At 42.4% G+C, this 27,070-nt stretch overlaps 1 protein-coding gene across 4 annotated transcripts in view; it reads left to right on the top strand.

Annotated features, from left to right (window-relative positions):
* The window catches only part of TPGS2 (tubulin polyglutamylase complex subunit 2), a 68,576-nt gene extending 45,866 nt beyond the window's left edge, over nt 1–22,710 (top strand). For 2 of the 4 annotated variants that reach the window (XM_019465370.2, XM_019465371.2), the window contains 5 exons: nt 1,030–1,117; nt 3,196–3,324; nt 15,437–15,550; nt 17,250–17,410; nt 18,670–22,710. In XM_019465370.2, coding sequence (XP_019320915.1) covers nt 1,042–1,117; nt 3,196–3,324; nt 15,437–15,550; nt 17,250–17,410; nt 18,670–18,900 — 711 coding nt within the window. In that variant the 5' untranslated portion in view covers nt 1,030–1,041 and the 3' untranslated portion in view covers nt 18,901–22,710. Of the gene's footprint in view, nt 1–1,029; nt 1,118–3,195; nt 3,325–11,432; nt 11,513–15,436; nt 15,551–17,249; nt 17,411–18,669 lie in introns of those variants that run through there. The other 2 variants (XM_019465369.2, XM_019465372.2) reach the window with 2 other exon arrangements.
* Nucleotides 22,711–27,070: the final 4,360 nt, after the last annotated feature.

Below are 27,070 nucleotides of genomic sequence, written 5' to 3'. Positions count from 1 at the left end.
GAGAGACCCTTAGGCCACGGTTTTTGGAGATCGACAAATCGGCGTCTTTCATGGAAAGACTGGGCTTTTCAGTGTGCTGTCTCTATACTGTACCATGGTGGGATAGCCGATTCAGAACGGTTTCTTTGTTGCGGTCCTGTGAGACCTGGAAACCTAACCCCCTTGGCCACCAGAGCCCAGTAATCAAGGGATGTGTCCCTTGGGCAGTCAGTGCAAAAGCCACTGCATCAGTTGGATGCATAAGCTCTTTCTGGGAGATACTACTGACCTGGAGCAAGGCAGAGAACATGAAGATGGTGACAGCCAGCCACCCCATTCTCTAGAGAGTATTTTTGTCAGCCCCTAGATGTGTGCTAAATTAGGTAACTGCCACTCAGGCTGATGCTGTCAGATAAGCAAATAAGCCTCTTACACAGAAAGACTGGAAGTCTGGGTACTTTTCAGTCAACTGCCTCTGCGCTAGGCCCTGGGTTGGTAAACCCGCATGCATGAGCCCTTGGACAACTATTTCTCAGTTTCTGTAGCCTTGTGGGTCTTGTGGAGCAAGCCCTTTGGCTTACAAAGCTAGATGTTGGGGAGTTCACCTCTCACGTGCAGACCTTAAAAGTTGGTGTGCCAGATACGGAGTTCAAACCTGTCACTCTTTAGAGGGAAGATGGGGTTCTCTCCTGATTGTGTGTTGCTGCACCAGTGACGGGGTTTATGGTGAATTGTGTCTCAGCCTCTTACGCATTTCCATGTGGGGTTTTTCTCATTCACCCAGTGTGTAGGAGTTGCTAAGTCAATTTTTGATTTTCTTTCAGAGGAAGTTGTTCAATAAGTAGCTGTGGGTTTGGTGTGTCTGTGGGAGAAGGTGAGTTCAGGGCCTCTGGTGTTGCCATCTTGAACTCAGTAATCGAGTTTGTAGATAATTATCAGAATCTTCCTATTTGGGGTATCTGAAACATGGTAAGTAGTATCCCCATTTGCTTTGGGGCATAGCCTTGTGCCTTTTTTCTGCCCTAACACTCAGCTGCTTTGTGATTCTAGAAAAATAACTGCATGCTACCTGAGGATGTGAAGAATTTTTACCTGATGACCAACGGCTTCCACATGACATGGAGTGTAAAGCTGGATGGTGAGACAACCTTCTTGCTATAGGGTAACATTTCCCTGGCTGAGAGATTGGGTATCTCGATAGTTTTCGGGAGTTCTCTGTAAGTGTGATGTCCAGAATCTAGGATTCTCTCCCAAAGCCAATACATATCATCGTTTCACCCACCACCCACTATGCCAGAGTCTAGCTGGTACTTAACTGGAAACTCAATCTAGAGGCTTCCTTTTGGTACGAGCAGGTGAAAAACATTAATCACTACACAAAATTCTTGTACTACTTCAAACTTAAGGTCTCTGAAGGCTGCACCTCAGAGCAGTCTCCTCCAGAGTGAGGGAAGGAACAGCCACTGATGGTCCTAAGATGGGCAACTCCCTGGGGCACATGGGTGGCTCAGTCGGTTAAATGTCCAACTTCAAATCCCAGCTCAGGTAATGATCTCAGCACGTTACTTAAGATTCTCTCCCTCCTTCTTCCCTCTCAAAAAAAAAAAAAAAAAGATGAAATAAGAGGGGCAATTTCCTTCATTCCCAGATTGGCAATGATCTCAAGAGCTATGTCCCTCACACCAGATCTTAAACTTCTCTCCACATCTCCCCAGCATAAGTTACCAACCACCTTACTTCTCTAGTTGTCATCCTAAGTATTAAATGTGTCTAGGACAGACATTCGTGTTGTAGATGTAGGAACTCATAACTTAGTAGTACAGATACTACGTACACATGAAAGGCGATGACGCACATTAAGTGACGACTCCTATAAAATTTCATAAGCCAGGAAACCCCGTTCTAGCCATTCCTTCCACAGACTTTCCTGGCCAGAAGAGGCCTTTATTGCCTCTGGACTCCAACCACCTCCCCATATCTACTTTCATCCTCAGGAAGCATCCTGCACCTCCCCGTGCTGTCACTAAGAATGCAGAATTTTTATTGCACAGCAGATCTGCAGACCTGAATTCTCTCCTTCGTTTCCTCCACCTCCTGAGTTCCTTTTGGTGATTCTCAAAGTCCCCTCTCTCTCTCTCTCTCACCTGACCAGAGGCACTTTTTATAGCTTATTATTGAGCAGTTAACATGAACTTTTAGCTTCAAATTATTTCCTCCATTGGCCTGAAACCATTCTTGTCACCAGCATCAGAGCCCTTCTTTGTAGCATGGCCATGGCCTTTGCAGTCTGGAGTAAGAGAGAGAATGGACAGAGACTAGACCGACGGACAGATTTTCCCTTGCCCACATCATGAAGACAGACTAGCCCCTTCACAAGTGCCCTCAGAGAAAAGTTTCATGAAGTTTTCATGAACAAGTCCCTGTTAATTATTCTAATATCTAATTTAATTGTCCTAATCTTAGTCGTTTTATGCAATCCCCAGTTCTGTCCCCATTTCCGTCCTTTCCTGGAGAGCTAAAGTCAACAACAGAGAAGACAGCAGAGGCAGCTTCTGAGGTTTACCTCTTGGTCTGTCCTGCTTGGACTTTCCGTGGTCTGTATACCAGCTGTTTTACTGCCTTCAGTTTTTTCAGCAGTCAGATTTCTAGGTATTCGTGTGCCATCCAGTGTCTAGTATCCTATATGACGAGGATTCTGTATAATTGTTAAGGAAGATATGTGTTTGCCTGTTTCTTATTTATAGCCTAATCACAGAAGACTAGAATCAGGCAAGAATGCCACCAAGTTCTCTGCAATGAGTAAGGAAAAATGACACATAAAGAGCTATCTTCCATTGTGGAAAGCTTGGAAGAGAAGTAACCCTTCATGCAAGGAAAAGAGAGAGCAAAAACCTTTTTAGGTCCTTTGCTCTTCAAACAGGGTCCCTAGCCCAGATTTCCGAGTTCTTTTTGAGCGTCCCCTTTGTAAATTCCTTTAATACTCTGTTCCAATGTGTGGAATGGGGGTCTCTTCACCCATGGTTCGTTGCCCTTTTTTTTTTTTTTTTGCATGAAAGGTTGTTGCTCTGGGGCATATAGTCCACTGATCCTCTTCCTTCCTTTCCATCAGATTGCTCAGCCCTGGAATCAAACAACAGTTGGGCTTAAATTACTCAAGCAGAAGTCCTTGTGATGATACAGTAACAAGGCTTTTTCTCTTTGCTAATGTTTCCCTAGAGCACACCATTCCACTGGGCAGTATGGTTATTAACAGCATCTCAAAACTGACTCAACTCAACCAGTCTTCTGTGTATTCACTCCCTAATGCACCAACTCTGACAGACCTGGAGGATGATGCACTTGAAGGTACCTGAAGGAGCCTCTGCTCTGAGTTAGAAATTAACCTGTTTGTTTCCTTCTATAATGTTGAAAACGGTAGGAAGACGCTGTGGCATTATAGTACTCTCCCCAAACCAAAACCTTTCCCCTGTGTGACTTCTTAGGACCATGGGAGTGAGGTAAGAAAACAGCCTGTATCAACAAAGGAAATTTTCATGAAGAAATGCCAGGGTTGAGATTTTTATTTTGTTTCCAGCACTCGCTTCAGTGACTAGCACAGAGTTGGCACTTAATGTATGCCTAGTAAATGAATGAATGTTAAAGATCAACTTCACTCAACATTTCTGTGTCAGGAGCTTTCAGGGAACATGGAATCTAAATGCAGCTCCCTTCCTCCCCAGGCTCTTTGCCATTCCTGATTTAAATTGCTGCTAAAAGCTAGGAGCAACTGGGCATAAGTGAGAACTTTGTCAGAATCGATTTGGCTGCATGTATCAGAGACCCCTTACAACATCTAAACTAAATAGGAGTTTATTTTTTTCATAACAAGAAATCTGGAACTAGGCTGGTGCAGCTGTTTGAGAAAGTCAATGATAAAGTCTCCCTCTGGCTTCTTCCACCCACCTTTGGATATGGCTTTCATCCTCATCATTGGGGAATGTGGGCTCTACTTCCTAGCTTCCAGTCTATGTTCCAGAGAGGAAAAAAAAGAGTAAAAAGCAAAGCAACAACTAAAACTGTCTTTTGGCAGAATCTCTCCCGTTTTATCAGGAAAACAGTAGTTTTCTCAGAATCTCTTGAAGCCACTGGCTAGAAGAGAGTTATCCATAGTTGCAAGGGAATCTGAGGAAGTGAGTATGTTTACCTGTTCAGCATTGTCTCCTCAAACAGAATTGGAGTTTAAGAAAGAGAGGGAGAATGAATATTGAGCAGGTAACTAGTGTCTCCAGTGCCAAGGCCTTGGGTGCATTTAAGGCCATTCTCTCACTAGAAAACCGATGCAAGGCTTTCTGCAACAACTGCATTGGCAGTTGGACACTAGCATAGGCATCCTAGGAGATCCCACGGGTGCACAGTTCCAGACTGTTTCAGTTTCTTAAATATTAAAACTTGAAATGACTTCTTGATCCATGCGTTGCAGTATGGATGTTGTGTTAGCAAGCATGAGAACATTAATCTCATGGTACATCTCCATCAGATGGACCAAGTGCATTGTCCATAAACAGTGATATTTTGAGAGTAATCTTTTCTTCTGAACAGTTGGTCTCAACAATGGGGTTAAAATATTCAATAAACCATATTGTTAGCAGATGTACTATCATCCAAGCTTTGTTGTTCTATTTTTACAGCAAAGCAGAGATGATTTAGCATAATTCTTAAGGGCCCTAGGATTTTCAGAATGGTCAGTGAGCATTGGCTTCCACCAAGTCACCAGCTACAGTAGTCCTTTCAAAGAGAGTAAGCCTGTCCTTTGAGGCTTTGAAGGTCCTAGGTGGTGTCTTCTTCTAATAGAAGGATGTTTGGTCTACATTGAAAACCTGCTATTTAGCCACCACCTTCATTAATTATCTTAGCTAGATCTTCTGGATAACTTGCTATTTTGCCTTGCACTTTTATGTTATAGAGACAGCTTCTTTCCTCAGACCTCATGAACTAACCTCTGCTAGCTTCAGACTTTTCTTCTGCAGCTTCCTCACCTGTCAGCCATAGAATTAAAGAGAGTTAACGTCTTGATCTGGATTAGACTTTGCCTTAAGAGAATGTGATGGCTGGTTTGATCTTCTATCTAGATCACTAAAACTTTCTCTGTATCAGCAATAAGGCTGTTTTACTTCCTTATCATTCTTTAATTTCCTTCGCACTTAAGACTGGGCTGTTTGGCACAAGAAGCCTAGCATTTGGCCTGTCTTGGCTTTCAACATGCCTTCCTCACAAAGCTTAATCATTTCTAGCATTTGATTTAAAGTGAGAGTCATGCGACTCTTCCTTTCACTTGAACCTCCAAAGGCCATTCACTGTAGGGTTACTGATTGGTCTAATTTCATTATTGTTGTGTCTCACGGAACAGAGAAGCCTGAGGAGAGGAAGAGAGATGGGGGAATAATAGCCAGTGGTACAGTCAGAACACATACGTTAATCGTTTGCTGCCTTATGCAGGTGTGTTTCATAACAATTATAATAATAACATCAAAACTGGTGCAAACCTCACCAGCACTGTATCTCCCCATCCCTGCATTTTGCAGGGCCTCTGTCTCTGCAGCAGCGACTATGACAGCAGCTGCAGCAGGCCCTGCAGAAGGCTGAGGGGTGCCTTGTTAAGTCTGAGTGCCCTGCCCATGCACACTTGGCAGAGAAGCAGTGGCAGCAGGTCTCATTTTGCAAGCAGACTGGTGCATACCTTGTTAAAACACGCCTCTACCCTGGCTGGAGACCAAACACTGCCCACAGTAGGCCAAGAGAGCTTCTGCAGATGACTGCACTGAAGGAAAAGGTACCTAGGACACAACAGCACACACAACGCATATAAGAAACATACCTGAAGCGCCAGGTCCTGGTGAACAGGGGACACTGTACTGTAGGGCACTGCAGGAATGCTTCTTCATAATGCCATTACTTTGAAGAGCAAGAGACATAGCTGACTTTCCTAACACACAGAAACAGGTACAGAGTTAGACAAAATGAGACCGAGGAATATGTCCCCAGTGAAAGAGACCAAAGTGAAACAGATATAAGTAGTATGCCTAATAGAGAATTTAAAGTAATGGTCATAAAGATACTTACTGGACTTGAGAAAAGAGTGAAGAACATCAGTGAGACCCTTAATACAAAGATAAAAAAGAATCAGAGATGAAGAACACAGTGAAATTTAAAATGCACTTAATGGAATGAATAGACTAGAGGAAGCAGAGGAATTAATTAATGACCTGGAAGACAGAGTAATGGAAAGCCATCAGGCTAAACAAATGATATAAAAAAGAATTATGCAAAGTGAGAATAGACTTAGGGAACTCAGTGACTCCATCAAGTTGTAAGAACATTCATGTTATAGATCCCACAAGAAGGAGAGAGAGAAAAGGGAGGAGAAAATTTATTTGAAGAAATTGTAGCTGAAAACTTCCCTTGTCTAGGGAAGGAAACAGATATTCAGATCCAGGAAGCACAGAGATCTCCCCCAGAAATCAACCCAAGGAGATCCACACCAAGACACATAGTAATGAAAATGGCAAAAGTAGTTATAAAGAAAAAACAATTTTTTGAGAGAGAGAGAGAGAGAGAGAGAGCATGAGCAGGAAAGGGGCAGAGAAGGAAAGAGAAAAAATCTTAAGCAGGCTTCCCGGCCAGCATGGAGCCCGACGTGGGGCTCAATCTCATGACCGTGAGATCATGACCTGACCAAAATCAAGAGTCGTTCGCTTATCCAACTGAGCCACCTGGCCATCCCGATAAAGAAAATATTTTAAAAGCAGCAAGAGAAAAGAAAACAGTTCCATATAAGAAAAACCCCACAATGCTATATGCAGATTATTCAGCAGAAACTTTGCAGACCAGTATGGAGTGGCATCATATATTCAAAGTGCTGAAAGGATAAAATGTGCAGCCAAGAATACTCTCACCAGCAAGGCTATCATTCAGAATAGAAGGAGAGAAAAAGACTTTCTCATATAGACAAAAACAAAAGGCGTTCGTGACCATTAAACCAGCCCTACAAGAAATATTAAAGGACACTCTTTGGGAAGGAAAGAATAAGTAAAAAATATGAGAAGTAAAAACACAATAACAATAAAGGTAACATACCCATAAAAATCAGTCAAGGATTCGCAGAATAAAACAATGTAAAATATGACCCCATATACCTAGAATGTGCGGGGAGGAAGGAGTAACAATGGGTTCAGACTTTAAAAGTCACTGATCAAAGATCATCATAACAAATATAATAATACAAAAGATTGAAATATCGCACAAATTACCAAAATGTAACACAGACACAAAGTGAACAAATGCTGTTTGAAAAATGATACCAGTAGACTTGCTCAACAGGTTGCCACAAATGTTCAAAGCACAACAAGCAATTTATGCCTGTACTAGAGGAATTCAGGAGCAAAAACTGGGAAGAGCCTGCCACTCAAGAGATGTATGTAGTTCTCAAGAGAGGAAAGGTCACATCTGCTTCTTATGTGTGCTGGGGCTTTTGAACCCCTGAAGGCAAAGAAGTTGTTAAATAAGTAGACTGAGTCTTCCCCGCCTTTGAAGTTGGAAGAATAGAGGTGAACTGGATACCAGAGAGGATCTCAAGAGCCCTCAGCAAAGGACACAGCTAGGGAGAGAGACCACATTGTCCTACATACCCATAGAGATAGGGTATGTCCTACATACCCAGTTGGCATTGGGGCACCTTCTAGGTTCACGCTGTTTAGGATAGTCCAGTCAGTTAGAGCCAAGTCTTATTTAAAACAAACAAAATTAATGTTTATTACTTTTGAGACAGAGCTGGAGAACATGTGGGGAAGGGGCAGAGAGAGGGAGACAGAGGATCCCAAATGGGCTTCATGTTGAGAGCAGAATGTGGGGCTTGAACTCATGAGCCATGAGATCATGACCTGAGCCAAAGTCAGATGCTTAACCGACTGAGCTACCAGGCTCCCCTAGACCTAAGTCTAATTGGAGGAGTGCCTGGGTGGCTCAGTCAGTTAAAATCCAACTTGTGATTTCGGCTCAGATCATGATCTCATGATCATGAGCTCGAGCCCCACATCAGGCTCTGTGCTGAACTGTGGAGATTTCTTAAGATTCTTCCTCTCCCTCTTCTCCCTTGCTTGTGCTCACTCATGTGTGCGTTCTCTCACTCTCATAAATAAATAAACAAATAAATACTTACAATGAGGTAAGATTAGAAAAACAAAAAACCTAATTGGAAAAATACTCTTTTCAGGGTACTTTAGTATTCAGAAAGAGGCCAGTCAGAAAGAAAGATACATTGGGAAACACAACCAGAGAAATAAAACTGCTAGAGGATACAGATGAAAACCTAAGTAAAAACAAGAATCAGAATAAAGACATTAAGACAGCACAAAGGATTCCTATAGAAGAACAGTAAAGATTCTCAAACAACTGATGAATTGAAGAATATAAACATTATTGAGATTTGAGTTAATAGCATGATAAACCGAGTGCAAGATGTATTTAAAAGGGGAAAATTATGAAGAAAACGGTGGAAGGGTAAGAGAAGTAGGAAATAGGTCCAGAAGACCTTCCATTGGTATTACAGATGCTCAAGAAAGAGAAGAACACTAGATAGAAAGCCAGTAAACACTGATACAAGAAAATTTCTCTGCAGATTGAAAGGGCTCTCTGAGAGCGAAATTGAATTCATGAGAAAAGAGACACCTAGGCGTTACATAATATGGGAAAGAATTATAGGCTTCTAGGCAAAAAATTTAAGGTACTTATGAAGAAATGATAATCATACTCACATCAGACTTCTTGCAGCAGTGGAAAGTAGAGAGAGAAAGCATATACGGGTTACAGAGAGACAAGAAGTAAAAATCAAAAGGCCCACATATATAGACCAAACATGTAAGGATGTGTAAAACTTCAGGGACATCAATACTCTAACCAAAAGACAAATGCAACTGAATGGAGGTCCCAAGATACGGATATAAAAAGGGAAGGAAACAAGGGATTAGCAAACCTCCTCTGAAAGAGGTGTCTAGGAATCTTAATGTCTAGGAATGTGTTCCATAGCTCTTACGTAAGAACTCTTGGAAAAGGGGACAGATGCAGTGCAAGGAATATTGTAAAACCGATAGTTGATATTTGAGCAATGCAGAAGCTTAGGGGCCGTGACCCTCCATATAGTCAAAACTCCCCTTATAACTTTGGACTCCCCCCAAACTTAATTACTAATAGCCTACTGTTGACTGGAAGCCTTACCAATAACAATCAATAAATACATGTTTTGTATGTTATTTGTAAATGTATTCATATAATAAATTAAGCTAGAGAAGAGTAAATATTAAGGAAATCATAAGGAAGAGAAAATACATTTATAGTACTGTAAAAAATCCATGTATAGGTGGATGCATGAAGTTCAGATCGTTTTCAAGGGTCAACTGTGTACTGTCTCAGCTAAACCTAAAAGAAAGGAAAGAGGGAAGATATAACAGTGCTACGGGTTAAATTATGCCCCCCCAAATTCATACTGAATTCCTAACTCCTAGTTCAGAACGTGACATTATTTGGAAATAGGGTTATTACAGATCTAAGTAGTTAAGATGAGGTTGTATGGCAGTAGGGTGGACCCCAATTCAATATGACTGGTGTCCTTGAAGACATAGGAAGAATGCCATTTGAAGATGAAGGCAGAGTTGGGGTAGTATTTCCACACACTAAGGAAAGCTAAATTGCCAGTAAACTACCATAAGTTAGGGGAGAAACATGGAACAGATTCTTCCCCCATAGCCATCAAAAGGAACCAACTCTGCCAACACCTTGATCTTGAAACTTGTGGCCTCCAAAATTGTGAGACTACAAATATCTGTTGTTTAAGCCATTCACTTTGGTACTTAGTTACAGCAGCCCTAGCAATTAATATAGAGAATGTTCCTGGGGTCCCTACTAGTAGAAAATGTAGGACAAAGGAGGAAAAGAAGCAGAAAGTAGACGGTATTCTCCTACTATAGGGAAGAAATAGTACACCTTGCTGGGGAAAACAAGAGTGTCTTGATGTTTGAATTTTCTATTTTTGTATAATAGATGATTATCTAACAGTGTCATGAGTCAAGAATTCACCTACACATAAGTAGAGTTCTCCACTTAGGGTCTTACTTACCAGGCTAAAATCAAGGTGTCAGCTGGTGCTGTGATCTCATTTATGGCACAGTGACCTCTTCCAAGCCCACTAGTGGTTGGCCGTACTCAGTTTCTTACAGCTGTGGGATTCAGGTCCCTGTTTGTTGCTGGCTGTTAGCCAGGGATCACTCTCAACTCTGTTAGGCTGCCCTCAGATTATAGCCACATGACCCTCTCAAAACATGGCAGTTTACTTCTCAGCTAGCAGGAAAATGTCTCTCCAGTCTGCTACAACAGTCTCCTATCTTGTAACATAATCAAGGGAATGGCTACAACATCATAGTCACAGGTCCTGACTATACTCAAGGTCAGGAGGTCATGAAAGGTCTGTATATTAAGGAGCAGGAATCCTGGGAGCCATCTTGGAATTCTGCATACCACACTTGATTAGGGGAGATAATGGTCTATTTTCAAATAAGGGTAGAGTCCTATGAATCTAATAATACAAACAAGTGAAAATAAGGAAAGTAACTAATATAGAAATAAAAATGTACAGTAATATCACCAACCTAATAATATTGAATCACATGAGTAAAAATGAGGGAAAAGAAGAAACATATATTAGGAAACAAAACATTAAGAGAAATAAAAGAAGACAGATCAATCACTATATTAAATGTTCTGGGATTAAGTTTCCCTTTTTTTTTAATGTTCATTTATTTATTTTTGAGCAAGAGAGAGCACAAGTGGGGGTGAGGAGGGGGGCAGAGAGAGATTGGGAGACACAGAATCCGAAACAGGCTCCAGGCTCTGAGATGTCAGCACAGAGCCCGACACAGGGCTTAAACTCACAAACTGTGAGATCATGACCTGAGCCGAAGTCAGATACTTAACCAACTGAGCCACCCAGGTGCCCCTAAATTTCCCTTTTGAAAACCAAAGACTGTCAATATAAAAAGCAAAGCTCATCTATTTTATTTTTAGGAGCAGAGCTAAACTGATGAAAAGACTTCCTCTTCTGGTAATGGCAGACAGGTAATTCACGAGAGCCTTCCTGCTAAAGACAACTGAGAAGTCAGACCAAAATACAAAAACCATCTTCCTAAAATGTTTACCAGAGAGCTAACAAGATGATGAGGTAATATCAGATCAACATCCAGAAGACAGAAATCCAGGGAAGAGATGCAGCATTTGGAGTTGCTTTTGCCTGGGGTACATTGCCCTTTTCAAACAGGCACTGAGGATGCTGGAAAGCTGTGAATTGGACTCGTTTTGAAGCCAGGGGAATAAAACAGAGTCCAAGACTTAGAAAAGTTGGCACCCACAAAAACTACCCTGCTTTTCAGGTTGGCACCATGAGGAGCAGTACCAGAGGAGACTGAATGAACCGAAAGTAACCATTTTTCACATGGACTGAAGCTCACGTGTAAGTCCTATGTGTGTCCCAGAACATGTTAAATCCCAAAACTAGACTAAATTGATTCCAGATTACTAAGCTCCTCAGGGGCCTAGCAGAAACAAACAAATTCACTCTAGAGAAATGTTCTACAATGGATTGTCTTAATGGTTGCATAACTGTAAATATACTAAAAAACCATTGAATTGTATAGTTTAAATGAGTAAGTGGTATGATATGTGAATTGTATCTCAGTTAAGCTCTTACATAAAAAGAAAATTCTACCCTAGAAGAAGATAACATTACCTTAGACCTCAAACTGTTTTATAAATAATTTTTCAAAAAATAATTACTTTAAAAAATACGCACATGAAGAAACACAACTCCATGAACAAGAACCAGCACAAATTAACAGGTAACAAAAAAGAGATCCACTGGTACACCCAAGAGAGAAATTATTGGGCACAATAATATGCTAATGTACACATGAAGATAAAACCGAACTAAAATTTCGGTGAGGAACTGAAAATAGGTGACACTTTATTTGGTAAAAAAGGAAGCAAGACTCAAATATTGACCTTTTGGTAATGGCAGAGTACATTTTACCATATCAAGACTACTCTGCGAAAGCTTTTTCTTTTTTTTTTCTTTAAAGTTTGTTTATTTTTGAGAGAGAGAGACAGAACACAAATGGGGGAGGGGCAGAGAGCGAAGGATACACAGAATCCAAAGCAGGCTCCAGGCTCTGAGCTGTCAGCATGGAGCCCAATGTGGGTCTTGAACTCAAGAACCAGGAGATCATGACCTGAGCCAAAGCCAGACATTCAACCAGCTGAGCCACCCAGGTGCCCGTCTTTAAAACACACACACACACACACACACACAAGCGCGAGTGGGCAAAAGGTGAGGGGGACAGAAGATCCAAAGCAGGCTCTGCGCTAACAGTTTTGGTGCCGACAGCAGTGAGCCTGATGCAGGGCTCGAATTCATGAACCAGGAGATCATGACCTGAGCCAAAGTCAGACGCTCAGCCGCCCAGGAGGCGCCCCTCCTCTGGGAAAGCTTTAAAAACTGGAGTGGCATCTATAAATGGCAGAAGGGAACCACACTGAGTGAGTTTCGTATTTTTATTACTTTTCTCCAGAGGACAGACCCTGGTCATCATCAGTCAGGGCTGCTGAAACTTGGTGGGACCCTACAATCTGGATTTTAGATTTCACCCAAGATGGAGTAACAGACTTGATTTATCCTCCAGCCTGGAGATATATAGATATATAAAAATGGATTTCACGACACTGACCATCAGGCAGTGGAGGACAATGAGCCTGAAAGATGGAAATAAAGAAAGGGAACCTCAGCTTATTACTTCAAGAGAGTTTTCCAGCCTACAGCATAGAGAGGGGAAGCCAGGCAGAACTTGTTGTACTCCGTGAATTGATCAAAAAGAGTATGAAAGTATAACCTCTAGTAGAGAGGAAAGCCATGTTTAAAATTTTTTTAGTTTTGGCACAAAAACAGACAGATCAATGGGACATAATAGAGAACCCACAAATGGACCCACAAACACATGGCCAACTAATCTTTGACAAAGCAGGAAAGAATATCCAATGGAATAAAGATAGCCTCTTCAGCAAGTGATGCTGGGAAAACTGGACAGCAACATGCAGAAAAATGAACCTGGATCACTTTCTTACCCCATACACAAAAATAAACTCTAAGTGGATGAAAGACCTAAATGTAAGACAGGAAGCCATCAAAATCCTCAAAGAGAAAGCAGGCAAAAACCTCTTTGACCTTGGCCGCAGCAACTTCTTACTCAACACATCTCCGGAGGCAAGGGAAACAAAAGCAAAAATGAACTATTGGGACCTCATCAAAATAAAAACTTCTGCACAGTGAAGGAAACAATCAGCAAAACCAAAAGGCAACTGATGGAATGGGAGAAGATATTTGCAAACGACATATCAGATAAAGGGTTGGTATCCAAAATCTGTAAAGAAATTACCAAACTCAACACCCAAAAACAATCCAGTGAAGAAATGGGCAAAAGACATGTAGGTACTTCTCCAAAGAAGACATCCAGATGGCCAACCGACACATGAAAAAATGATCAAATCACTGTCAGCATCAGGGAAATACAAATCAAAACCACAATGAGAAACCACCTCACACCTGTCAGAATGGCTAACATTAATAACTCAGGCAACAACAGATGTTGGCGAGGATGTGGAGAAAGAGGATCTCTTTCGCACTGCTGGTGGGAATGCAAACTGGTGCAGCCACTCTGGAAAACAGTATGGAGGTTCCTCAAAAAATTAAAAATAGAACTAAAAATAGAACTAGAGCAATTGCACTAGTAGGTATTTAATCAAGGGATACAGGTATGCTGTTTCAAAGGGACACATGCACCCTAATGTTTATAGCAGCACTATCAACAATAACCAAAGTATGGAAAGAGCCCGATGTCCATCGATGGGTGAATAAAGAAGATGTGGCATATATATAGAATGGAGTATTACTTGGCAATCAAAAAGAATGAAATCTTGCCATTTGCAATTACAAGGATGGAACTAGAGGATTTTATACTAAGCAAAATTAGTGAGAGACAAATATCATATGACTTCACCCATGTGAGGACTTTAAGATACAAAACAGATGAACATAAGGGAAGGGAAAGAAAAATAATATAAAAACAGGGAGGGGTACAAAACATAAGAGACTCATAAATATGGAGAACAGACGGTTACTGGAGGGGTTGTGGGACGGGGGGTGGACTAAATGGGTAAGGGGCATTAAGGAATCTGCTCCTGAAATTATTGTTGCACTATATGCCAACTAACTTGGATGTAAATTTAAAAATTTTTTTAAGAAATAATTTTTAATTATTTCTTAAAACTTTTTTAGTTAGAAATGTAAATAAACACATTTGTATAAAATTATATGTATGGCTATATGTATAAGTAAAAAAATAGTATTTCTAATTGAGCCAGGCTTAGCACTAATTATAAAATAACATTAAATATTATAAACATGCATTTTAGACAGAGGAAAGGAGATTCTAATCAAAAGATCATAGTGGGGCGCCTGGGTAGTTTAATCAGTTGAGCGTTCAACTCTTGATTTCAGCTCAGGTCATCTCACGGTTTGTGGGTTTGAGCCCCACATCAGGGTGTTTGCTGACACCTCAGAGCCTGCTTGAGATTCTTTCTCTCTCCCTCTGCTCCTCCCTTAATAAATAAATAAATGCTCCTCCTCTCTTAATAAACTTCAAAAAAAATTTTAAAAATTTTCTCTCTGTGCCCCCTGCTCACATGCACTTGCTCTAAAATTAACATTTTTTTTTTTTTTTTAAGTGCTATAAATGAGGAGAAAGCAGTTATCTGGGGAAAAGAACAGTTGTGTCAACATCGGGCCAGATTACTTAGCCTTTATGTATTCCCATTCTCAGCAAGTTCAGGTTGTTTTCCTTGTGCCACCTTCCCCCAGATTGCGTGATACTGTCTTTTGGTGATGGAGAAGCCCAGACAGAAGGCTTGAACCATGGATACGATCCTGGGCATTTAGAGTATAGAATTCATTTGGCCCACATTGGAAATAGTCATTAAGAATATGTCTGAGAGGAGCATCTGGGTGGCTCAGTCGGTTAAACATCTGACTCTTGATTTCAGCTCAGGTCATGATCTCACTGGTTTGTGGGATCAAGCCCCATGTTGGGCCCTGTTCTGTGAACTCAGAGCCTGCTTGGGGTTCTCTCTCTCCCTGTCTCTCTGCCCCTCCCCTCCACATATGCACAGCCGCTTTCTCTTTTTCTCTAATATGTTTTTAAAGACTATGTCTGAGATAAGGTTTTTTCCGGTTTTGGTTTTTTTTTCCTCACCCTAGCAAAACTGGACAAGTAAGTATGTATTTGAGTTGAGTATGTTTGAACATGACCATTAACTTCTGGATTTGCAGCCAGTGAGAACCAGCCAGAGAAGCCTCACTTTGATTCTCGAAGTGTGATATTTGAGCTGGATCCTTGCGATGGGAATGGGAAAGTTTGCCTTGTCTACAAAAGAGGGAAGCCAGGTAAGAATCAGTGACAAGCATGGGGCTGCCGTTGGGTGTGCATGGATGCCACTGGGTCTCTTGGAGATGCCAAGACTGAGAAATCCCCTTTGGTCCTCCCTGAGCATCTCCTTCTAGGCCAATCACTAGAGTCTTTTTAAGCTGTCATCATTTGTGAGTTACTACAAAACAGTGGGAGTAGGATACTAAGCAAGTAAAAAGTAAAAGAAATGGTCATTCTGTTTTATAGGCTTCTCCAGCAGGCTCACACATTAGGAAAGCATCCAGGAAAAGCATTATCCTTCTAGTATACTTCTATACATAGGCAAGTTGACAGCACTAAAAACCTGAATTAGTAAACCTCAAGCTAAAGACCTCAGATGAGAAATCCAGAGTAAAAGCCTCCAGCCTCTGTTGAAGCAGCTGTTATCTGCCCCCCCGTCCCCCAACAGCAGTTCAGGCCCTGGCTTAGGGACTGTAGACAAGGCCGAGCCCTCTTTTAGTAGCTCTCTGCCTGGTAGGGGTGAGAAGATACAGACGCCAGGATTTTGCCCCTGGAGAAAAGAGGGGCCATCTTTGCAAAGTAGCCTTCCATCTACATATTGGGTTATGGGAAGGTGTGGTACAAGAGGAGTTGTGAGGTAAAGGAAGCATCCAGGCAAAGACACACAGTAAAGTTACACCATGGGAAAGTGCAACTGATTTGGAAGGAGTGACAGATAACTTCAGTTCATTGGGCTGCCCGGTTCATCTTGTGGATGGGGAGGAGATGAAGCCAGAGGCCAGTTCCCCTTCATGCAGAGCTTGGCAGGAGTTTGGACCTGACAGTGGGAAGCCAAGGTTGTTCAGTAGAAGAATGGCAGAATTGAGATGCAAGTGTATGTGACCACAAGCAGTCTTGGAAGAGGAAGAGACTGGAGGGTTGGGGCCACTTAGGGAGACATTAAGTCCATTAGACAGGAGATGCACTAGATTAGAGGTCTGCAGTAGGAAGAGTGGAGTGTCAGAAGCAAATGAGGTGGGAGCTGGTGTGATAGTGCCTGCTTCAGTTCAGCCGGGACCTCTCACAACAGTGCAGGTGGGATCCAGGACGGGTGCTGGTCTGGGCTCCTTCGTAGTGGCTGCTCACAGCCCCTCAGATTCCTGATGGAGACCTCTTCAGAAGACCAGAGCCATTCAGAGTCTGCTTCCATCAGGAAAGCTGAGATCACAGTATGTCCCACTGGAGCAGGGGTGGCTGAATGGAGAGCCTGAGTGCACAGAAGGCCAGCGCCAAGCACACAGGGCAGTCAGCTGACTGATCAGGAATCTGTAAAAAATAATACCAATGAAATGCCTAACAGTGGCCACTGGAGCATAGGCCTGGGAGGTTGGGGGGAGGGAACTTTAATTTTACATCCTTGAAGTATTGGAATTTTTTTTTTTTTTGACGTTACAGATAAAAGGAGAAAAGTGTGGGGTGCCTGGGTGGCTCAGTCGGTTGGGTGTCCGACTACAGCTCAGATCATGATCTTGCAGTCCGTGACTTTGAGCCCCACATGGGGCTCTGTGTTGACAGCTGGGAACCTAGAGCCTGCTTCGGATTCTGTGTCTCCCTCTCTCTCTGCCCCTCCTCTGCTCACACTCTGTCTCTCTCTCTCAAAAATAAAAGATTTAAAAAAAAAAAAAAAAGGAGAAAAGTGTTACACCATGCATTCATTTCTTTTGTCTGCTATTTCAGCATTGGCGCAAGACGCTGAGATTTGGTTCCTGGACAGAGCGTTATACTGGCATTTTCTCACAGATACCTTTACCGCTTACTATCGCCTGCTCATCACACACCTGGGCCTGCCACAGTGGCAGTACGCCTTCACCAGCTACGGCATTAGCCCACAGGCCAAGGTAAGGGAGGGACACCTATCATCTCAAACTGGACTATCAGAATCTACTGAGATGCTTACCTTGCAGATTCTCAGTTTCCCTGATTCAGAAGACCCGGGATGGAGCCCAAGAACCTGCATCTTCATAATGCAAGGCAGATGATTCCAGTGTAGGTAGACAGCCTCACTTTATACTGAACTAAGTGGTTCCCAAACTTGACTGATCCTCAGGATCACCTGGGAGTTTACTTTCTAATTAAATTTTATTGAGGGCTTAGGTCAAGTTGTTTTGCATAGTATGTAGATACAGGAAAAGTGAAAAGTCAGTCTCTTACTCCCAGATTCTCCAGCCTCCCAGCCTTCCCCAGAGGCAGCCACTGTTCCCCTTTTCTTGTGCCTTTCACAGGACACTTTACTGCCTAGAAAGTATGCATGCATGCATACGATTTTTGGTTCCTTTTTTCTAAATCACAACTGCAATAATACACATTTCACATCGTTCTGCAACCTTCTTTTCACTTAACATTCCATCTTGGAGCTCACTTCCTACAGTACATACAGAGATGTCCTTTTTAGTGATACAGAATATTCCACTGTATGGATGTGCCTCATTTATATTACACATCTGGGCAACACTTCAAACATACGATCGCCAGGTAATGCTCATATGCCGCCTGGTATGCCCGGAAGAACTTAGGCTGGGTGGCAATAAATGAGGGATTCAGCTCCATGTATGTATTCATCTGGTGGGCCCCACTTTGCTCAAATGTTGCATAACAGCATCATCCAGTCAACCCTGTGACATCAATAAATGTGATGCTCTTTGCCCAGAAGGGGAAGACAGCACCAACAGGCACCTGCCTTCAGCCAAGGCCTGCTACTGGCCTCTGTTATGCACCTTCCGTGTGAGGAAGGCACTGCCCAGTCTACCTGGTGGGCAGTGGCTGGTTTGAGGACAGAACAATTAGAAGAACACTGATGATCTGGGACCTAACATCCCACACTCAGGGCTCACTAGATCAGAAGGAAGGATGTTTACTCACATTCTTAGTCCTCGCGCTGCATTTATTGTAAAGGTTATGAGACCTCATGAAGCAATGTGTGTGCCATCACTTTCACTTAAAGGAAGTACTAACAGATTTCCAAGGCAGTTTTTCAGAAAGCCTTTTGCTCTCTTTGCCCCATCTCCCCAGCTCTCTGTCCCCTGGATCCCCACTAAAAAGCATAAACAGTGGCATTTCTCCTTTGAATTGTGACCGCTTTCCCAATTCTGCCTTACAGCAATGGTTCAACATGTATAAACCTATCACCTACAACACAAACCTACTCGCAGAAGAGACCAACTCCTTCGTGAACAAGCTGGATCCCAGCAAAGTGTTCAAGAGCAAGAACAAGACCTTAAGCCCCAAAAAGAAAGGGCCTGTCCAGCCTGCAGGTGGCCAAAAAGGGCCCTCAGGTCCTCCTTCCACCTCTAAATCCTCTTTTAGTCCTGGAAACCCTGTCCGCAAATGAGCACCTCCACATCCCTGCCAGCGCCACAGCGATGTTTTCCATGCACAGATGGCCCAAGCCTCCGATTCTGTGTGTGGCACCACAGGCCTCTTCGCCGTCTAAGTGAGCCAAATCATAGTCCTTTTACTCCTGTTGGCATTAGCCAGGAGTTCAAGGGCATTCTCAGGTCTCCCCCCCCGAGTCCTTTCCTCACCCCCAGCCTCCAAAAGCTGTGGAGAGCTTCAGAACTTACTAAGTAGCTAAATAATCTGTTCAGGGCTTTCCCCTCTCCCCATCCCCACTCCTCTGCATCCCTCAGCCGTGATTAGAGAAGGCCCCTGAGGAAATCGCTGGTTTTGACCCATGAGACATTAGAACTGTATTCTTCAGTTAGTAACCACTAGCCACATGTGGCTGTTTATATGAAAAATTCAGTTCCTCAATTGCATTAGCCATGTTGTGAGTATTCATGTGACTAGTAGATTCTGTATTAGACAACACAGAGATAATGGAACATTTCCATCATCACAGAAAGTTCTGTTGGGCAGCACTGCGTTAGAATATTTTCATGCTGCCCTTTCTTGGTTCATTTTTGTTAGAAAATGTGGATACCTTAATTTGATGGGTCATAACGGTCCGTGAAAATTCTTGAAGATACAATTGTACATGTTCTTTTTATTTTTCATAATTCTCTGCTCCCTTTTCAGATTGCTATAAAGTTTGTCAACATTATCTTAATTTTTTTTTTAAGAGGAAGTGATCTGCTGTACTTGAACCATTTAAAAACAAAAACTCCCAAGTATTGTCTACAGGACTCTTCATAAAGAATTTTGGTAAAACCACTGTTGACAAGAGCTTTCCACCTGCTCTGCCTTCTAACTGCTTCCAACAATTCATGGAGTGGCAGAAAGGGACAAAGAGGGACCAAGCTGTCAAGGATGAGAGCTGAAGTCTTAGTCTTTTAGAAATATTTTTCTTCCAAAACTGATCAAACCAAAGGGAGAACCAATAGCACCAGATAAGTGATTCCAGCCTGTGGCTGCTACTCCAAAACAAGTCAAGGTCAGAAGGGGATTGAGAAGTCCTGTCATCCTCTCCTGTGGCAAGCACCCTTCCTCTAGTGCTTGTTGAGTCCCCTGAGTTACTTTGAAGTCAGGCCTGGCCCCGTTCTGCTTTCCACAGGTGAAGCAGCAGAAGACCCAGGAGGGCAGCAGAGCCCTTCACATCAGCAGGAGCCCTCTTAGAATATAGCAGAGGATGGGGGTTCTGGTGAGGAAAGGAGAGCATGAAGACTCGGGCAGCTAGCTGATGTGTAGGACCAAGCACAGAATGAAGATGTCCAGAAATTAGGAAAATAGTACCATTAAAGGCATTGAAATGTTCTCCCTTTCTTCCATGGTCTCTCACATCTTGTTATGGTGGATTTTTATTTTCTACTTAATACTGTTCTAAGTAACGAAAAATTTAAATTCTAAATTATTAGCATTAACTTTATTCATCTTTGTATTATGCAATTCCAGTTTTAAACTACAACTAGAAGGGCAGTGAACTCGTGTAGAATCACCAAAATTAGATAATTTGCATTTCATAGTGTATGTGCACATATTGTATGTATATGTATTTTGTCCTTACTAGAACACTGGAAACACTGCCAAAACAAACAAAAAAAAACCAAAAAACGAAAAACCTATCTCAACTATTCACTTCTTCATATGTACACATTCTTATCATTCTAATGAGTAAGGAAGGACTGAAAGAACTATGGGCTGCCTTTTGTTTTCGTTTTTTCTTGTCATCATGTTCAGCATAAGTGGATGGCTAATGAAGTGAGTAAATGGCTAATGACATGAGTACAATAAAAACTTTAAAAAAAAAGTAACATGAGTGAAAAAGGATATGACAGGGTTCCATGGTCATTCATGCTGCTTAGAATGCTATTACCTTCTTTTTGCGTTCAAAGTCTGGTTTAAATAGTGTGGCCTCTTAGGGCTTTCGGGGCCCCACTTAGTTGTAGGAATAACTTGCTTATATTTACTTTGCATCTCCTCTCAACTCCTGCATCACGGGTCTGCTGGAATTTTGTGCATACAGACATCACGAAGGCTCTGAGTGGGTTGGTGAGGAACAGTGGGCACACACTGCATGAGACTTCACTTACAAAACACAAGTTCAGAAACAACATTAAGAACTTCAGACAACAGGAGAGCATTAAACCAAGGGCATGGCCCGTTGAGTGCAGGGTCCTCTGTGCCGCTGCCCTGGTAAAGGAAGGCAGGAGTATTCCTGGGGAAAGACCTCAGACAACATGTAAGTTGAGTGTGCTACATGGGAGATAAAAACTCGTCCATGAGATTTATGTTTTGAAACAAAAGCAATTAAAATGGCAGTAGGCTCTATAAATCAGTTGCCCAAGAAAAAGACACTATGCTGGAATCACAAAATGAGAATGAATGGCAGAATGCCATTTAATGCATTGATGTAGTTAAGGTTGTGCTTAAAGTACCACATCATCACGCTGCTTGAGTCCTACAGCAGGGAAGGACCCAAACCAAGGATGTTATGACTTGCATATAACAATCCATAGAATCCCTTGAAGCTGTGCTCCCCAAACTTGAACATGCATCAGTGTCACTGGAGTTGGAAGGAGTCACTAGGAGAGAAGACACTCAAATCCCTTTCCAGACCCACTAAATCAAATTTGCAAGGAAATACAGGCATCAGGACTTGCAGTCAGCTGGAATTCTGACAATAATGCTTACTGAGTCTGAAACTTTCTACTTAATGAGTCTAGGTGGTTGTGTCTTCGTTGCATGGAAAAGAACTTCAAGTCTGTTTTTAATCTAGTAAAGCATGTACAATGATTGGAACAGAAGGACCAAGGGACCCTGTGTGAACTATGTATTTTTTTAACTTTTTATTAAGGAGAATTTTAAACATTTACAAAGATATGCAGAATAATGAATCCCATGTATGCATCACTTGGTCTCAACAATTCTTATGACCAAGCATGTTTTATCTATATATCTAGTCTTTACCCTTCCAATTTTAATTTTTTTACATAACTCTAAATTACAGTTTTTTGCATTACATTTTCACAATTCCTCTAAGGATTATGATATATATTCTGTTTTCAATACAGTATCCACTCATATGGCATCCCTAGTAGCCGTATTTGTGTAGAATTTGGTCCCCCTCCCCCACCCTTGATCACAGGTGACTGGACAGTGGGTAGATACCAATTTAAATTGACTACACTTTAACCCTTGGGGTCTTGTGATGCATTTCTTCTTTGGTTTAAGCTAACCCAGACTGCATTGTTTTTCTAGCTAAGCATTCCCTGGCTAATCCACAGCCTCCATTATGGAGCTATTGTGAAGATTAAATCAGACAATTGAGAACTCAGAATAGTCTTTTTCCCTTCTTCCTTTATAATATGACTCCAACCTTTCTTTCCAGCCATTAACTTTCTACATGCACCATCTGACTCTGCCTCCTGATCCACTCACTTTCCTTCTAAAACACCACCATGGTTCTCCTTCCATGACTATATAGTTTCCTACCTGCCAGTGCTGGCCAGATGTCCCTGCTCTTCCTCCCAAGGCTCTGCTCCAGTCTCCTCCACATCGGAGCTCTCCATGAAGCCCTAGTCCACCAGGAGAGCCCTCTCCAGAGTGGAAAGCCACATGCCAGTACCACTCAAGTAATCTCAGGTCATGTTGCCTCGTTTCCTGTCTTTGGTGGTTGTTGAGACAAGGACTGTGTTACTGAGGGAAGCCATGCTGCTTGGTGTGCAATTCCGTGAACCATTAAAAAAGATTGAACTTCAGTTAATACATGATTTTGTGCTAAAATATTGAGTTACCTAATATTTAAATCAGGATAGACCGGAGGAAACAGACAACAAAGCAAAGCAAGTTAAAAAAAAAAAAAAAAGGGCAAATGCTAATTTATTTCAATGCTTATGCAAATTGTGAAAAGGCAGCTACTACTTTAGAGGCAGGACACTCCAGCTCATAGACCGCTTCTGTCAGAAGACCTGGCCATCACGAAATCTGTTACTGATACACTGCAAAGGTTTTGGCATCCAAACAGTATCTCCCAGACTGCCTCTTGCCACTCACTGGCTATGGCCGAAAATCTTTTACCAATGTGCCTTGGTTTGTAGTTTAAGAAATGTAGTCTTTGTGATTACCCATTCTTAAGTTTTTTTTTTACAGCACCTAGTGCCCAGGCCTTGCCCAGTACCTACCCTTGGTACATGTAGCACACAGAATGAAAGACCATCTAACTGGTGGTCTTCAGTATCCAACTGGCTAGTTTGACATGGATAAAACCTGTTGTGAGCAGACTTCCAGATGATACGGGTGAGATGCAGTAGTGAGGACCAGCCAGAGGGCGACAGGGTGAAAAGCACCACAGGAACTGAAGCGGTGCTTTATAAAGCTTTATTGCAAAAGTGGGTTTAGCGGTTGTCAGAGATGGGTGTGTTGGACCACAGCATGTATGACAAGTTCATACAGCCCCGATGTAGACTCAGAGGAGAGTGTGCATCTAGGCAGATCTGTCGGGACCACACTGAATACCAATCACGTGGCATTCTCTGAGGACAAGAAATCCCAAGGCTTGGAACACAACGTGGGCAGTGGGTAGACCTAGATCTGTAGACGCTGTTTGAAGTTTTTGGAGTAAACATAGTCCAAAGCAGTTTTACACACAAATTTTACAAAAATTCTCCTTTATATAAAATGAATATATAGAGAGTATATATATATATACAAATGTGTTTTCTCTCATATCCGTGCTAATACGCTAGTGACTAACCACATGTAGCCATTTAAATTTAAAATTCCATTCCTCATGTCTCTACCCACATAGGTTGAGTAACCACGTTCGTCTAGTGGCTACCACACAGAATGGGGTATAGAAATTTCTGCCACCACAGGAAGTTCTCCAGAGCAGCCCTATCCTAGACCACGCATGACTTATTTTCACCTTACGATTCGCAGAATGATTTTGCTGCAAAGCCCCTTTATACCGTACTCTGCTCTGCGCACATTACCTGGAGACACTTTAAGACACAGCATCCTCACATCCTTTCCTACTTTGTATGCTCTTTTTATAACTCCTGGCTCATGGTGAACGCCAGGGATGCGCCAGCATGCCACTGCACACCCTGGAAAGGGGGCTGTTGTCCTGGCTGCACAGTGGACTGTGCACCTTCTGGGCTTTGCCCCACGTGCTGGTCAAAGGGCCCAGGGCAGCTCAGCCTCTCAGCGTCTACACAGCGTCTGTCCCCGAAAGCGGATGGAAACGAAAGAGCAGGTTTCTGCATCTTTGAACAGCTCATCTCCTCTGCCCTTACAGGGAACAGGTGGCCCTGATTTGAGAACACTCTCCTGAGCCCAGAAAGAAGAAACGTTTCTCAAAGTACCTGCCATTATTTTGGAGATCGGTTACCTCTTCACAGCAGAAAGCCTGGCAAAGGATAGCTTGGAGACCAACCAGAGCAGGGACACAGCCCTCAGAATTCTTAGTTCAAGTCCAACCAAGGGATCAAAAGTTGCAAATGAGGGACCGTCTATTCGGGACAAGATTAAACCTCTGGAAAAACCGCTTACCTTTACCACAGCTCCAGTTCCCAACTGTCCACTTTTAAACTTTGTAAATAAGGTTATCCCTTGGGATAGAGGTGGAGGCATAGATTGCTCTTGAGGGTCTGTATTTACGTGTCTGGAGGTTCCTGAGGCACATCTCCCACAGATGGCTCTAGACCATGGCCACACACAGGTTCTAGAACAGAGTATTGGGATTCCAGAATATAGGCTTATTGAGCAACTTTACTAAGAACTATTTTCCTTTACTGATTCTAAAACACTACTGTGGCCTTAATTATTATCTCCACAAATTATTTTAGACCTTTTTTTTTTTTAAATGGGGAAAAATATTAATCCATTAAAAGCAGGAAGAATTCAGTCAAGTACAAGACATTTAAAAATTTGTCTTAACACATCATTTTTTCATAAATACAACCTTATAAAGTTTAATTTAACCCAATCCTTGGTTGGTTTAGGAAGTTGTCGATCTCGGGATGCCAATTTCAGATGGCTCAGTCAGTTAAGCTTCCAACTTCAACTCAGGTCATGATCCTGCTGTTGGTTCGAGCGCCGTATCGGGCTCTGTTCTGGCAGCCAAGAGCCTGGAGCCTACTTTGAATTCTGTGTCTCCCTCTCTTTCTCTGCGCCACCCGCACCTCCCCCCCCCCCCCCCCCGCCATTCTCATTCTCTCTCAAAAATAAAACATTTTAAAACTTTTTTTTAAAAAGTTGTCAATTTCCATAACCTTTACAATTTCAGGACAGTTTTTCTTCCAAAGTGATGCAAATTATTTTTTTCATACCACCTGCTGGGAGGGATGCTGGATTAGAATCCATTTCCTTCCATTGAGTCTGTATTTCTAAGGTTGGGTTGAGCTGGGAATCGACTCTATTCCCTTTGCCGTTTCCAATCTTATGCCTTAATCTTCTAAATCAAGGGCTCTGACGTTGATTGAATTGCTCTAATCCTGTCCAGGTCTACCACCAGCTGCTATGTACAAAGTTCTAGTGTAGATGACCTTATCTAAATCAGTATTATCATCCAGGATGTTTTTTAAGAGACCAGATAAAGCAGCTATAAAAGCTTTCCCAAGCACCCAACTCTTCCTGTATAGCTACCATGTTTTTTATTCTTTATTTGAAAGTTGAGGTTTGCAAAAGTATATTCCACTGGGTACACAATTCGAGTATTGTTTGGAAAGGGTGACTGTCTCCATTTCCTAGCCCACTTACATTTTCAGAAGCATCTGGCTGTCCCTCATTGGAACCCCTTCAGAGAGCAGTGCAGGTTTAAAAGCATTTTTTTTAGGCAGATGCTATTAAGGGCCAGGGATTCTGAAGGAAAATGAGCTTTCTGTTTTATTTTCCAAAAGCACAAGAGACCATGCCCCTGCTTAGCTGGGTCAACGGAATAGTCCCAATTATCGCCGTAACTTCTCAAAAGAGAGGAAAACCCACTGCCGACATAGTAATAGAAGGTGCCCTACTTACCTTGTGGTTGATTTAATGTTGTTTATCTGTAACATGCCACACAGGTCCTCTATTTGACCAAAACCCATCTCTTCCCGTTTCCACCTAAATCAGATAACTTCTAGATTATTTCAAAATGAATAGAAGAAAATGTGTCAAGTAGACCCCAGCTGTCTAGCCCCTCTAATGGGAGATGAGGAGGTGAGTGTCTGCAGACTTGGTGAGTGGTACATGCAAACCTCTTCCTGCCCCACCAGCCACAAGCAGGGAGCCTGGTGCACCGAGCCCTGGAGGTGCAGTGGGCCCGGCACACGCGGGTCCTATGTGATCCTGATGAACCGCTGGTCACAGTCCTTCCCCACTGATGGCCAGGATGTGCTGTTTCTCATTCTCAGCTGCTCTAATTATCCAGCCGATTTGATTTTCCTGTACATGGAATGCTCTACTTCTAAATTACAGGACGTTTTGGAAGCAAATCATTGTTACTAATCCAGTAGTTAGGACCAATTTCCACTAAGTCAACAACTGAAAATGGCGTTTGAACTACAAAATCATAAATTGGTACTTCTTCAGGTGGATCATCTAAATACTCTTTTTAAGGGCAATAATAGTGCTTATTAAGAGAATAGAAGTGGCTTGGCCCTCACTTGGTTGAGTAGCAGCAATCTGAATAAACTCTCACCATGTGCTTTCACCAGAGTGGGAATCATTCTATCATCTCAAAAGATGATGCTTTGGAGCTCCTGAACCTTTCCTACTTCTAGATGTACGTGGATGGATGGGCAGGGGTGAGGTGAGTGGATTATCAATTACCGATGTGAAATTTGTGCAGGATTACGAACCTTTATCAAAAGGAGGTTAGATGGCGCCGCCACCTGTACACAACCTGGCTGCCAGGGTTTGGGCTTAGTCAAGGTGGGGACAACTGCCCTCCACCCATGTGCCGCACCCCTGTTCAGTCTGTGCCACAGGTTTGGGCCAGAAGCAGAGTTATTGATATCCAATTACCAGGCCTTCTTAAGGATTCTACAAGAACAAAACCAGAACTAGCAAAAAGTGACAAGCCAGCAAATATCACTTCCTATCTTTCGCCCTGGGGAAAGTCGTTCAGCCTCCCTCATCCTTGC

The sequence above is a fragment of the Panthera pardus genome, unplaced genomic scaffold (genome assembly GCF_024362965.1).
Source record: "Panthera pardus isolate Hobbes unplaced genomic scaffold, ASM2436296v1 HiC_scaffold_15, whole genome shotgun sequence".
Taxonomy (NCBI): Eukaryota; Metazoa; Chordata; class Mammalia; order Carnivora; family Felidae; genus Panthera; species Panthera pardus.
Note: the sequence above shows the minus strand (reverse complement) of the source record. Positions and strands in the feature narration are given on the sequence as shown.